The sequence below is a fragment of the Camelus dromedarius genome, chromosome 18, assembly GCF_036321535.1.
Source record: "Camelus dromedarius isolate mCamDro1 chromosome 18, mCamDro1.pat, whole genome shotgun sequence".
In the NCBI taxonomy this organism is placed as follows: Eukaryota; Metazoa; Chordata; class Mammalia; order Artiodactyla; family Camelidae; genus Camelus; species Camelus dromedarius.
This window is the reverse complement of record NC_087453.1, coordinates 11,502,002-11,516,255: the sequence shown is the minus strand read 5'-3', so window position 1 is coordinate 11,516,255 and position 14,254 is coordinate 11,502,002. Positions and strand designations below refer to the sequence as shown.

Sequence of the window (14,254 nt, the reverse complement as noted above, 5' to 3'; positions counted from 1 at the left end):
CTGTCCTGCACCCTCAGTGCATGTTTAAGTCTGAGTCTTCCTTACAGCCTCCCATCTGTTCTGCTCCAGGCTGGCCCCCTCCCACCCATCTTCCCCTATGAACCCGGGGGACCGTCCATCTGACCATCTCACTCTTTTGCCCTAAGTCTTCTATTGGCTCTATGTTGTCCCCTGGAGATGGCCAGCTCCTCATAGGACATCTGAGGCCCTTCTGGTAGAAGCCCAGGGAGCTTCTGTCCATTCACCTCACCTTGCCCACTCCCACCACTCTCCAGGCCCAGCCTCTAGCCACACCCAACCTCTCTGTTCTCAGAATAGACAGGAGTCTTTTTGCCTCCAGGTCTTGGCACACAGGGGTCTTCCTGCTGGGAGTACCCAAACCCCCTTTCCTCCACTTCTGAGACCCAACTCAGCCTTTGTCCCCTCCTCTAGGGAAGGTTTCCTGCCTTCTTGCCCTCCAGGGTGGGGGGTGGGGGGCAAATCACTCCCTGCACCTAGTGCTCACCACCCACTTCGTTCCACTCTGCATTGTCACTGATGTCTCTCCCTGCCCACCTGTGGGCTCCCGAGGTCAGTGGCCAAGACTTTTTACCATCAGATCCCAGTGCCCAGGCCAGGTAGGTGACAAGAGGCCCTCAGCAGACCCTTTATATAAAGCATTCAGCACAATAATGGGCATATTGTGAATTTCAAATCAACAGAAGCTGCTCTTATTAATAGTTAATAATAACAGTTATTATCCTTCCAGCCACCCAATACGGTACTGTTGAAGAGATGGGAAAACCAAAGCAAGAAGAGGGGGAAGGACTGTCCAAAGTCACACAGCTGGGAACCGTGCCACTAGAACCAGCTTTTCTCCATCACATCACGCTGCCTTCCTAACTGGGCCAGCAAGCCCATTTCTCCATCCATTCAGGAAATATTTATGCACACCTACTAAGAGCCAGGCCCAGTGTGAATGCTATAGATACAGGTGGGACCCTGCCCTCATGGAAGGTACTGTTTCCTGGGGAAGAGAGATGAACTAAGTATGCACACAAATTCATATATAAATCATAAATTGTGCTCTCTGGTAGGAAGGAAAAGTCAGGGTGCTGTAAAACCATGACTTGGTCCTGGGGTGACCCAGGTGGGGAAGCTTCTAGCTAATCTGGTTAACTCTTTGCTGTCCCAGGCAGCTAGAGACCACCCCTCCAGACCAGCTTGGGGCCTGGAGGAGAGGGCCGGATGCAGCCCCCTGGCACCCCCTGACCCCCATGCTGGCTTTCCAAGTCCCCACCCCCACCTTGTCTCTTTGAAGACTGTCCCTTTACAACTGCCCTTTCCACCGAAGGATTCAGACACAAATTGTACTTTAAATTCAATATCGGTCATTAATATTTCATGATTACAAAACGTTAAAGATAATGTCAGTGGAAGGAGCGTCTGCATGGGCAGAATGGATGACTCAGACGTTCAGAGAGAGGGGAGCCGGCATACTAAGTGGTTTGGGAGTCTTTGAGGTAATCCAGGATGACAGGCGGTGGCTCCGGCTGGCCAAGCGCTGCCTTCTCCGAGGTGCTTGCAAAGCTTGGCCGCTCTGTATAAATATTTCTCCTCTGATTCTCGTCACCTCATGTTTGTTATGCCCGGAGCAGGTGGGGCGCCAAGACCCCGCCACTGTCCCTTGTTTCTGAGGAAGCCAAATGGATTCTTCAGCAGGAGGGCATGTGCTGGCAGACCCATGGGCATTGCACTTGGGGCCCCAGCTGGCTGCTGGCAGCGCTGGCCCTCTGTGGACTTGCTCTGTGACCTCAACGCCATCACTGTTCCTTCCCGAGCCTCTATTTCCTCATCTGCAAAGTGGAGATAATAATTCTGTCTTTGTCTCACTGAGATGGCAAGAAGCTGGAGTGGGTGGATTATTTGTGACGTTCCTGGCTTCGTGGCCGGCACCAAAGACATACAACTTGAGGGGCATCTGGGTGAGAGCTGGGCTGTGGAGTCAGACAGGCTGGGGCTGGGAATTTGGACAAATGACTTCACCTCCCTGAGTCTTAGTTTCCTCATCCACACACTGGGGATAATGGCAGAACTGACACCTGATAGGTGGGAAGATTCAATGAGCACATCACTGTAAAGTGTCTCGCACAGATTTGGTGCTTAAGTCAAGTGCACAGAGTCAAGATCAATAGAGCCCATTAACTGAGTACTTACTAAGTACCAGGCTAAGTTATTTCTGTGCATTATCCTATTTAATCCTCCCAGCAGGACTGTGAAGTGGGAACCACTCGTTTTTCCCATTGGTTAATATCCCCAGTGAAAGGTGGGCAGGTGTTGTGAATTGCAGCTCAGAGGGGCGTGGTCTCTAGCCCAGCCACCAGTCTTTTCCTTTCGGAGATTCATCTCCTTCCCCATGCCCAGTTGCTGGGGATGGTCAATTTCTGGGGATGGTTGGGGGGATAGGAGTGGGGCCCAGAGAGCCGGGTACTGGGAAAAGGGAAGGCATGTAGCAAAGCTGTGGAGGGAACCAGGTAGACCTATTCTAGATCCCAGCTCTGCCACTGCACATCCTTGGGCAAATCTCCTAATGCTCTGAGCCTCGATTTTCCCACCAGTAAAATGGGTGCTGATCTGTAACTGGTCATGATTCAGTAAAAATATGTGCTACAAAGCATCTAGCTCAAAATACCTATTAGGTAAATACTGTAAAATGTTTGTAGGGGAGAGTCCTCCCTCCTCTCCCCCCACCTCTCTCCTGTGAAATGGCAGCATTACAGACTTTGTACGCTGCTCTGGCGGTTCTCTGAAGGAGACTCACTGGCTAGAAGCACAATGCTTAACCCAAGAAGGGACCTGCTGGGGTGGGCCATCAGGTGGTGTGACAAGCTGGTGGGGGAGATGTAAATGTGGGTAGGGAGAGGAGGCATCTCTGCCCAGCAGCCCAGCCATTCCCCCTGGCTGCCCAGAGAGCAGGTTCAGGGAGGTAAGGAGGGGGAGCTCTCTTCCCGCCAGTCCAGCCACCACTTCCTCTCCAGCCACCTTTGTTATCTCCCTTTCATGCGGTGGAGAAGTGGATTCAAAGGCTCCGGAGCAGCAGGCACTGAGGTTTGAGCCAGCTTTGTATTTTCTTTTAAACCGAAGTTGAAAGAGACGAAGGGAACTTCAGCCTAGGGACTTCCTCGGCTGGAAGGGGCTGGTGGGGCCCGGGAAGTGGGAGGTGGCAGCAGGGGGAGGAGGAAGAAGGCCACCAGGAGGGCTCGAAGGGGCAAGAGGAGCTTGGGTCCAAGGCATGAAGAGGGGAGTTTGAATGGTGCCCGCCAGAGGCTCAGAGACTCCCGAGTATTCCTGTTGTCACCATTGCTTACTGGCGGCTCTGCTGGCTCCTGAGACCTTGAGAGCTGACAGGGAGGGGGAGCCTGGAGAGCAGGTCCCGGCAGTGGTGGGGGCAGCACTGCTCTGGTTGTGGAGGGGGCCTGGGGCTGCACGCCCCCATGCTTTTAGCTCCTCACCTCCATGGCCTGACTTGTCTGGATCCCGCGTCTCAGGGCCCCCCTCTTTCACTCTCAGCACACACTCCCCACGAGCTGCACCAAAATGCCTGTGACACACACGCACATACACACTCTTCTAGAAACTCAGGCCAAGCACCTTGGAGTCATCCTTGACCCCTCTCCATTTCGCCCGTCCACATCATCTCATCAGCAGGTCCTGCGGGCTCTAACATCAGCATGTCTCCCTGAGCTGACCATTTCTCACCTCCTCCAAGGCTATCACCCTGGGCCAGGCCATGGTCTCATCTTCCTGGCACTGTCACCTGTAGCTTTAGCTAAGCCCCTGCTTTCCCCCACCGAGTCCCCAAACAGTCTATGCTCAATGCAGCAGCTAGAGGTATCGTGTCAGGCAACCTCCCTCCTCTGCTCAAACCTCCCACTGACTCTCACTTCACCTGGAGTCAAGTCCAAACACCCTGCAATGGTTGACCACTTTACATCCCCACCCCTGCCCTCAGCCAACCACACTGGCCTCCTTGCTGTTCCTCCAACGTACTAGGCAAACTGCCACCTCAGGGCCTTTGCACTGGTTGTTCCCTCTGCTTGGAACACTCTTACCTCTGATGGCAGCATGACTCCCTGACTTTATCGAGATCTCTGCTGAAATGTCTCCTCGGAGAGGCCTTCCACAAAGAGAAACACCCTCTTCCTCCCAATCCCCTTCCCCTGCTTTCTTCTTTCCTGGTTTCCTGTTAGCACTTAGCATCAGCTGACATGCATACACCCTTTCTCTCAGTTAACATCTAGCTTTCCCCCGTGAAGGCAGAAGTTTTTCTATCTTGTTCAGGGTTGTATGCCCAGGCTCTACGAAAGGGATTGGTATGTAGTAGGTGCTCAATAAATGCTGAAGGAAGAAAGCCAGCCTCAAGACTGGCCCTGCCCTTTTGGCTTGGGATCCTTCCCAGGTTTTGTTCCTTCTGATCAGCTTTTGCTGTCCCCTCATCTTTGTCCAGTTGCTTACTCTTTGCCCTGCCCACAGCCCCGTCCCTCAGCCATCGCCCCTCCCTCCCACATTCACCCTGCCCCCTGGCTCACCTGCCTCCATGGCCAGCACCGTGATGTTGTGCCAGCCGGCTGTCTCTCGGTCCAGCCCCTTGCCTGTCACAATGGCTCCTGTGTCCGCATCAATATCAAAGATCTGGTCCAAATCCGAGTCGCGGTCAATGGCATACCTGAGGAGGGCAGGGCGGGTTTGACTGAAGGTGGAGCCCGTGCCCTCCACCATACTCCCAAAGAGGGACCACATTCTTGGGAGACACAAGGAGCAAGAGAGATCCTTTCCAACGGAGTGGAAAGGGATCTGGTTTGCATCTCAGTTGCCCTGGGTACCTGCTGTGTGACCATGGGCAGCTCTCAACCTTTCTGAGCCTCACTTTTCTCTACTGGGTAATGGGGCTAATAATTTGCATCCCACAGCAGTTGTGAGGGCTGGAAGAAGACAAAGTGGCCAGCACAGAGTCGGCACTCATGGACTATTTGATTCTTACGTTTCTGTAAGAGGTGACCCTAGAATTGGGCTTGAGAAAGGGACAGGGACGGCATGCCAGACAGGGGGAACAGAAGGTGCAAACGGCAGGTGAGAACTGTACAGGTGAGAATCATTTAGGAAAGGGAAAATGGTGCAAAAGATGGCCAGAACTGGGAAGTAGGGAGGGGGCAGCACCGGAACACGGAGAGTGCAGAATTCAGGGGGGTGACGCGTCCCAGGGAGCCAAGGGGAATTTTGAGCAGGAGGGAGGGGGTCAACTCTGCCGCTGTGAAGCTGTCTGGAGGCCCCAGACCAGGGACAGGGGCTGAGCAGAGGGCAGCGCGGAGGGGCCTGGGGGGATGGCCGCCGGCCCCTCCCTGCCAGCCCAGCACGCCGCGTGCTAATCTGCGGCTTTTCAGTTGCCGCGTGAAAAAGCCCTTTGTTCCGCCTTCTTCCCGGGCCTTTGTGCGGCGGCTCCAGGCCTGAAAGGCCCGTGTCCAACACATGTCTCGGGCGGCGGTGGCCCAGAGAGGCCCCGCCAGCTCTGGCCGCCGCTTCCCCGCGCTGATAATGCGGGCGGGGGCGCCGCCAGGCTTCGCGACCGACAAAGGCCCGGAATGCCAAGCAAGGGCGCTTTGTGCTGCCAGTACAAAGGAGCGTGGTGGGGCGGGGCTCTGCCCCAGCCCTCCCGCCGCCCTCTCCGGCAGGAAAGGGGCCTTCCCCCATCTTCCAGAAGGTGAAACTGAGGCCCAGGTAGGGGAGGACACCAGAAACTCCCTCTACTGGGGACCCCAAACCCCGAGATGACCCTTCAGTAGGGCCCTGGCTGCATTACCAAACCTCTCTGAGCCTCAATTTCCTCATCTGTTGAATGGGGATAATGGTACCCAGGGGGTACTGACAGATCTGGGGGCAGACAGAGCTGGCTTTGAATCCTCTGTACTTATTTTACCTGTGTGACTTTGGACAAGTCATCGGACCTCTTGGGCCTCTGTTTGCTTGTCTGGAAAAGGGGGTGATTCATACTCACCTCACACAGTGTGGGTTAGAGGTGGTAATTCATGGAACTGGGTAACAGCCCTTATTGTTTTCATATTCACTGTTGTGGTGGAGGTGAAGGCTTGTGGCAAACTGTAAAGCGCTGTATCCATGAGTGTAGTGGGCATTACAGTCTGTCTCCTGAGTCCCCAGTTCAATGCTCCTTCCTGTCCCTGAGATGCTAAGCCCACATCCTCTTTGGCCCTGATCAGCCTGGATCCTCCTGACCTGGGTGAAAGTGTGTGGTGAGGTTCAGACCCAAGATAATAATTCCTCCCATGAATACAGGACTCAACAGTTTGTAGTTTCTTTTTCTTCCAGCCATCCCTCAATTTGTTTCTTTACGCCTAAACTTCTCTGTGCTGCTCTGCGCTAAGCCCTGGGGATAAAATGGCAAACAAGACAAACAAGGCCCTTCCTTGCCTGGCATCTTGTAAGACTGATGTGATCTCACCCCATTTTGCAGATGAAGACACTGAGGCTCAGAGAGGCAACCTGCCAATCTTAGGACTACCGAGTATGGTTGTGTGTCCTGCACTAAGTTACCAGGCTAAAGAGTGGAAGTGGCGGGGGAAGTCTAGCCAGTGTTCTGCCCGCCCAGTTGTGTGTCCTAGCCCAGGGAGCATCTTCTCAAAGAGGGGACCTTTTTCCTATTTAAGTCAAGTTTCCATATGGGCTAGCAATAACCCTCCCCAAGGTTGCACAGGGACTGTCACAGAATTGGAATTTGTACCCCAATTTGGGACTCTATGCCCAGAGTTCTTTCTAGTGTGCTGAACCATCCAAAGTGGCAATGCATGGAGCCTCAGGTTCCCTTTGCCCCAAGCCTGACCCTGTCAGATGTTCGGGTCCAGAAGACGTAGAACCAGATTCTTGAGTGTTGGCTTAGCTGGAAGGAACCATGGAGACTTCCTCCTGATTTTACAGGTGGAAGAACTAAGCACAGGAAAGGGCCAGAGGCGTGCATGACACGGCCTGGGGCTCTGATTGCTGCACATGAGGCAGGGCTGGTGGAAGGATGCCCACCGCCTTTTTGTTTCTCCTTCCCTCTCTGCTTAGACCTCTCTCCTCTCTTCTCCCTCCTCCTCATCCTCCTCCCCCCTCTTTTGTTCCCTGCTAGAGGAGAAGCGGGGGCTGGAATGTAAGTGGAGGCAACTGTTCTCAAGGCCAGGGGGCGGGGGCTGGGGGGGAGGCGCCATTAACCAGCTAGGGACTTGGGGCTGCCGGTCAGTGTGGCTGGCTGAACCCAGGCGGTTTTGTTCCAGCTCAAGGAGCCAGCGAGTAAGTGGGAGGAAGGGGTGGAGGGGCATGTCGTGTGGCAAGGAGCGTGGCCTGGCAGACATGGAGGGCAGTGGGGGAGGCTTGTACACCTCACATGTAGGTGCATGAGTTGTGGGTCTGGTTGTGTTGGGAGTGGAAAGTGTGCATTTGTCTGTGTGTGTGTGTCTGTGTGATGCTGTGTTGCAGTTGGAAGAACAAAGCTACAAGAGGCAGCCGCTCAGCCCTGGGTCTGGATCCAGGTCCACGATGTCCCCGGACAAGTCACCTCATCTTGAGCCTTAATCTCTAGCAAAATGGAAATGATTTTACTGCTACCTTGCAAGTGGTTGGGAGGATTCAGTGCCTTGCTGGGGGATAGGTGCCTAGCCAAGTTCTAGGAAAATGACTCCGTGAGTGAGAACATTGTTATTCTAATTAGCATTTAGAAATGTCTGGTAAGGGGTACGAAGGAGACCCTCCAACCCAGCATGTGGTCTGTGTGCCGGGGGTTGGGAGGCATCATATCTGGACATTGGACAGTGGTCTCAGAAGGACAGGAGGCAGCTGTGGGTCTAGAAGGTTCTCTTTGAATCCCATTGTCCTACTCATTTGGTCAGCCATGACCTGGAGGGCAGGAAGGGGAACATGAGCAGGTGTGGGTGGAAGAGCACAGTGAAAGTGTGGGTGTGTCAGTGAGTGTGTGCATATGTGTGTGTGCAAAGGAAGCCTGAGAATGGTGGTCAGGAGATCGAGCTGTGTGACTTTGAGCAAGTCACTTAACCTCTCTGTTCTTCAGTTCCCTCCTCTTAAAAATGGAGCCAATAATAATGCCCACCTCACAGGGTGGTTGTGAGGATTAGACAAGTACTACCAATAAAACACTTTTAACAGCGCTGGGCACCTGCCACATGACGTAAGGATTAGCTCTTATTCTTCTTTGTTCAGCAAGACTTTGTGCCAGGCCTGTGGAAGGGCTTCACCTGCATGAGCTCCTCCAATCCTTGCAGATACTGTTGTCGCTGCACTGCCATTTTACACTCAAGGAAACTGAGGCTCAGAGAAGCCAGGTGCCTTGCCCTGAGTCCAAAGGGCTGGTTAGTAGCAAAGCCGAGGTCCCCAGCCACGGCTGTCTGTCCAGAGCCCCAGGTCTAACTAAGAGAGCCCTCCTCAGGACCAGCAAGTTCTACCTGCGGCCACTCCCACAAGGTAGGAACATGGAACGCTGCTGTTGTCAAGGTCAGGGTGAGAGAAGAGGGGAGGGTACGTCTTCCTGGCTTGAGGATGCACGTGGTTTTTCTCCATAGAAATATGTGCACATATAGCGCACACAGACATGAGAAACACGAAAGTCGGCAGGCTCATGTGTGTCCAGGCTGCCCGGAGCTCCTGAGTCCGGGCTCGTGTACATAAAGGTCTACGTGCAGCAGGGCTGAATGACCCGGCCTCCACCTGAGCTTCTAGCGGGGGAAGCTCTTCAGATGCCAAAGGGGCTGCTCCCTTGACCAAGGGATATCCCCCTCCACTCGCTCCATCCTGTCTGTGAGTCTTTCCCCTCCCCCACCCCTTTTAAAGCATGCAAAGACCCCACTTGATGTCTAGAAATTTGAGTATAGTCAGTACTGGCTGTGGAATGAAGGGGAGAAACGGGTGTCTAGACAACTGAGAAAAATGGTAAAGCCCATTTCCTGAGGGCCTACTGAGTTTGAATAACATGTTTATGTTTTTTATGAGTGACAGTCACAGCTAAATGTGCCAGCAATTAACTGTGAGATCATTGGTGATGTTATAATAAAATAATAATAATAATTCCTAAAAAAAAAAAAAACCCTCCAACCTCAAACCACCAAACACAGAACTTGATACATAGTAGAAACTTAATACCTGTTTTTTGAATAAATGAATGAGGCAGGTGCTACTGTGACGCCCATTTTAGAGATAGGAAAACCGAGGTTTGGAGTAGGTGCAATGATTTGCCCACAATTCTACAACTGAGCTGGGATTCAAACCCAGGTCTTCTCTGATTCCAAAGCCCATGTCCTTTTTGCTGGACCCGACTGTGGAGTGCTGGGAGGAAATGAAATATTTGCTCCCTCTGGTCCAGCTTGGGCTTTCCTGTTTTTGATGTTCAAAGGAGACTCACAGTGGAGCTGGGGCTGGTAGGGCTGTGGCTCGGCTGGGCTGGTAAATGGCCAGGCTATCTTTAAGGCTGCCTAATCCAGAGATGAGCCCATCTGAGCCCTCTCCTCCTCCTCTCAAAAGCCTTCCAAGGCTTCCCACTGCCTAAGGATAAAGTTCTATACCTTCATCAAGGTCCTTGGCAGCTTGTCCCCAAGTGCCCCTCCCTGATCTCATCTCCCCCTCCCACTCCCCCTTCCCACCGCCATGTGAACTTATACAGCTGACCTCCCTACTCCTGAATTTAACCTCCTGGCTCCATGATTCTGTTCCTGCCACCAGGCCCTCACTATCCCTTCACCCTGGAGTGCCCTCTTCCCATTCCAACCTCATCCTCTTGGTCCTTGCTCAGGGGCCACCCCTCCTTGGTACCCAGAGTCGTCACCACCCCCTCCACCCCGTGAAGCTCCTTAATCCTTAAGCCCCTGCCTTAGCCCACTCAGATCCGTCACTAGATTCACTCACTTGGGGCCCCAGCCCTCGCATCAGCCCATGTCTGACTCATCTCTGTGCCTGACACACAGGGGAGGGCATGGTATAAGGTCAGGAACTGCTCTAACTGCAAAGAGAGTCCGAAGCATGGATGAAATGACAGGAGGCTGGACTCAGGAAGCAGGTCATCATAGGTTAAATCCCATTCCTTCCCCTGACAGGTTACATACTGACCAAATGTAACATAACAGTATGACACATCCTCCAATCTCTCCAGTGCAGGGACTCAGAAAATTTACTCTGTACACCTGAATTTCTGTATTTCCCAGCTGCTGCTATGCTAGGCAAAATCTCCCAGGATGCCACTTCATTTCTTCATTTCCAGAACATACTGAGCTTGTTCCTGCCTCAGGACCTTTGCCCTTGCTGTTCCTCCTACCTGGAATGCACTGCCTCACATCTTTGTGTGATTGACTCTCTCTTTCTCATTCTGATGCTCATTGGTCTACTCCTTGACCACTCAATCCAAAGTTGTCCCCTGTGGCCCCAGTGGTCCTTATCCTATTATCTTGCTAATTTTCTTCATAGCTTTCATCTGCAATGACCCCTTTTAACCATTTGCTGACTACTTGTTGACTGTTCCTCTCCTCCCCCAAGTGAGGGCAAACTTCATGAGGGGAGGGACTGGGTCTTATCATCACTGTTTCTCTATTGCCTAGATCAGTGCCAGACATGACATGACTCAAGGCGTAGGTGTTGACTAAGTCCCTGAGCTTCGGAACTTGGGAGCTGGAGGATAACCCGGGCTCTGGGCCACAAATGTGGCCTGTGAGGACCCCTTTCCTGGCTTCCCATTTCTACATCTGTCCTCTGTAGACTGGGGACTCCTCCCCAGCACTGCCCTTCGCTGAGTCATCTCAGGCCTGGCTCAGGGCCGGGCACGGAGGAGGAGGAGTTGAGTAAATGTTTGTGGTGTTAAATTGGACCTGTCTCAAGCTCCTCACCGCCTCCACATCTGAGGAGCCCCAGGGAAGGGGCGGCAAAGAGAGATGAAAGGAGGTGAAAAGCAGGTTTCAAAGTTGTCCCTTTCAGTGCAGATAAAAGCAGGGGGGAAGGGAAGCCAACGGAGGGAGGAGGGAGAGGACTGATAAGGGGTGTGGAGAGCAATATTGGAGAGGAAGGGAGCAGGCAGATTGGAGCACCGACCTGGGAGGCCAGGATCAGGCTCTACTCCTGGTTCTTAACTCCCTCTGAGAACCCGGGGAAGCCTCCACGCTTCCCAGGCCTCATTTTCCTGATAAACATGGGTGATAAGGCCCTCCTGGGAGAGGTCTGGGACTGAGCTAGAGGCTGACAGAGATGTTTAAAGCCTGGGCCTCCCCCACAGTGGGGATGGAAGGGCGGTAGAGGAGTTCAGAGGTGGTGGAGGGCCATTTCTGCCATGAGAAGGGTGGAGACAGCTCAGGAGGCATTCTGAGCTCCGTAGCGTAACTTTAAGGCTGTCAGAATTCTGCCGGCTCATTCCCCTCAGTCTCCAGCAGCTATCAGATCTAGTCTTCTCTGCGCACACCTACCATGCCCTCTGCCTCCACACCCCTGTGCTTGGAATGCCTTTCTCATATTTACATCTGGCCAGACCCACAAACCCAGCACAGTTCAATTCCCACCTCCTCCAGGAAGTCTTTCTAGATCCCTGAGGTGAGTTCCCAGTCTGGGAACCCATGTGTCGTTAAGCAGGATGGTATCTTTGTGTCCTCATCTAGGGTTGCCATGGAAGGTTGCACAGGCTGCATACAGCTCCCAGACAGCCAGCCATTCACACAGATGACCATGGGAATGTTATTCTCATCCATCCCACCATGCCCATTTGCCCCACCCCAGTCTCCTCCTCTGGATCATTTTCTATCTGCCATTCTTCCATCTTGGGCCACAGTCAGGGACTCCCCAACCCCTGCAGTTACCAAACCCTTTTAGGGCCACTGACAGCGTGGCAGCATCCCCTCCCCTCCACCCACCTGTATCCCTCCCTGCTCTTCCCCTCTCTCTGCATCTGTTTCTATTTCTTCCCCTTTCTGGCTTTCTCTCCAAGTCTCCTCTCTCTGTTCCCACAGTGCCAGGTAGGTCCTTCTGTCTTTAGTTATTCCTGCCCTCTTTCCACTGGCTCTCCTGTCTCTCAGATCACTTCCTCTCGCTGTTGGTCTCTCTTCCTCTCTGTTAGTCTCTCTGTCTCTTTTCTCTTTGTTTTTTTACATTTAGTTCATTTGCCATGCGGCAGTGAGTGTCCACTAGGCAGTGGGTGAGGTCCTGAGGATACAGCAGTGGACACAGACATGCATCCCCACCCTCCTGGAGCCTACTGTTCAGGGAGGACAAACAAAGGCAGCAGAAAAATAGGCAGTGTGTTTGATGGTGATGAAGGCTGATGAGGACAAAGGAAAATGGATATGGAGTCTGGGGGCATGAGGCTGGGGTGGGATTGACATTTCATAAAGAGTGGTCAGGAAAGGCCTCACTGAGAAGGTGGATCCTGAGGAAAGTCCTGGAGGAAGTGAGAGGACCAATCATGGGGATATTAAGGGGGAGAAGATTCTAGGTAGCAGCATCGGGAGTTGCAAAGGCCCTGAGGTAGAGGAGGGCGTGGTGTATCTGTACAGCTGTGAGGAGGCCAGTGTGGCGAGCAGAACGAACAAGGGAAGGAAGGCAGTGGGAGGTGGGGTCTGAGATGTTACAGTGAGGCCACATCACGTAAAGTCTGAGGGTCATTATGAGGGTCTAGTCTCTTATTCAGAGCCAGAGAGGTGCCTTTGGAGGGGTTTGAGCAGAGGAGGGCCACACCCTGCTTTACATTTGGGTGGGATCATTCTGGCTCCTGTGCTGATTCTCAATTCAAGAGGGGTGAGGACAGGGAGACCAGCGTAGAGGCAGTAATCCAGCCAAGAGAAAGCAGTGGCCTGGACCAGGGCGGCAGCCGTGCTGGAGGTGAGAAGTGGTTAGATTGTGGAGATGTTTTTAAAGCGGAGATGACAGGACTTGCTGATGGATTGGAGGGAGGTGTGAGAGAAAAACAGAAGTCAAGGATGTTTTCAACATTTTTGACCTGAAAAGCTGGAAGGATGAAGGGGTGTGTGTGTGTGTGTGTGTGTGTGTGTGTGTGTGTGTGTGTGTGTGTCCCAGGCTGAGCCCAGTTCACGTGCTGTCTGTTATACCTGGTTCTCCCTCCTTATCCTGAGTCCCTTGTCTCCCTGCGACTGTTCTCGAATGTGTTTCCTTTGTCTCTTTGGCTCCCGGCCAGTTTCTCTGCTTCTCTGTGTCCATCTCTCTCTCTCCCCTCCCCCGACACCGTCTTCTCCCCTTTCCCTCCCCGCCCCGGGCCCCTCCCCCTCTGCCCGCCGTCTGTCCGGGCGCTGGCAGGATAGCAGGCAGCAGGCGTCGGCCCCGGGCGGGGGTCTCACCGGACGGGCCGGTTGGCGGCGTCGGGGTCCCGCGCCGTCACCACGCCGACCAGGGAGCCCACCTGCGCGTCCTCCTGTACCTCCAGGAGGCCGGAGGGCGGCCGGAACTCGGGGGGCTCATCCACATCGGTCACGGCCACGCGCACGATCGCCTGGTCGCGGAACGTGCCCAGGTCAGCAAAGCGAGGATCCACGAACTTGTTGAGGGCCTCCAGGACCACGGTGTGCATGGGCTGGGACTCGAAGTCCAGGCGCTGTTGAGGGAGAGAGGAGAGGGCCAGTGAGTGGCCTGGGATCTGCTCAACACTTCGACAGGACAGATCCCAAGTCAGGGGCAGGTGGGCCCAGAGAGGGCGGAGCTGGCCCAAGGTCACAGTTGACTCCACAGGGCCACCAGAGTACCAGGGCTGCACCACGCAGCTGACTGTCCAAGACCCACACCAACCCTCTCAGGTTACAGTTGGAGAAAGTAAGACCCTGCTGGGGACAGTCTTGCCTAGGGACATGAGCCAAGGACTGACACCCAGACTTCCTGCTACTGGGCACAGTATGTTGGGGGCGTTACATTAATTGATTAATGTACAAAGCACTTACTATGTGCCAGTGTTTTAAATATATTGACTCATCTAATTTTACAACATCCACCCCAAAGAGGCTTGTATTATTATAATCACATTTTACACATGAGGAAATTGAGGCCCAGAAGGTTCTATAACTTGCCCAAGGTCACTGAGCAGTTAGTCACTGGCAGAGGCAGGATTCAAACTCAGGCAGTACCGCTCCCAAGTTCCAGCCCTTAAATCCATGAGAGGAAAGGGTGCTGAAACTGCTGCTGAACTGCTGTGTGTCTGTGGGCCATCTGTCTGGCCTCTCTGGGCCTCAGGTGGGAGGGTTAA

General features: G+C 53.5%; 1 protein-coding gene across 1 annotated transcript in view; it reads right to left on the bottom strand.

Annotated features, from left to right (window-relative positions):
• CDH22 (cadherin 22) overlaps nt 1-14,254 on the bottom strand; it is a 69,285-nt gene that overhangs the window by 16,326 nt on the left and 38,705 nt on the right. The window contains exons 6-7 of the mRNA XM_031433703.2: nt 13,359-13,612; nt 4,569-4,705 (exon numbers count right to left, since the gene is read on the bottom strand). Of these exons, the coding sequence (XP_031289563.2) occupies nt 4,569-4,705; nt 13,359-13,612 (391 nt within the window). The remainder of the gene's footprint in view (nt 1-4,568; nt 4,706-13,358; nt 13,613-14,254) is intronic.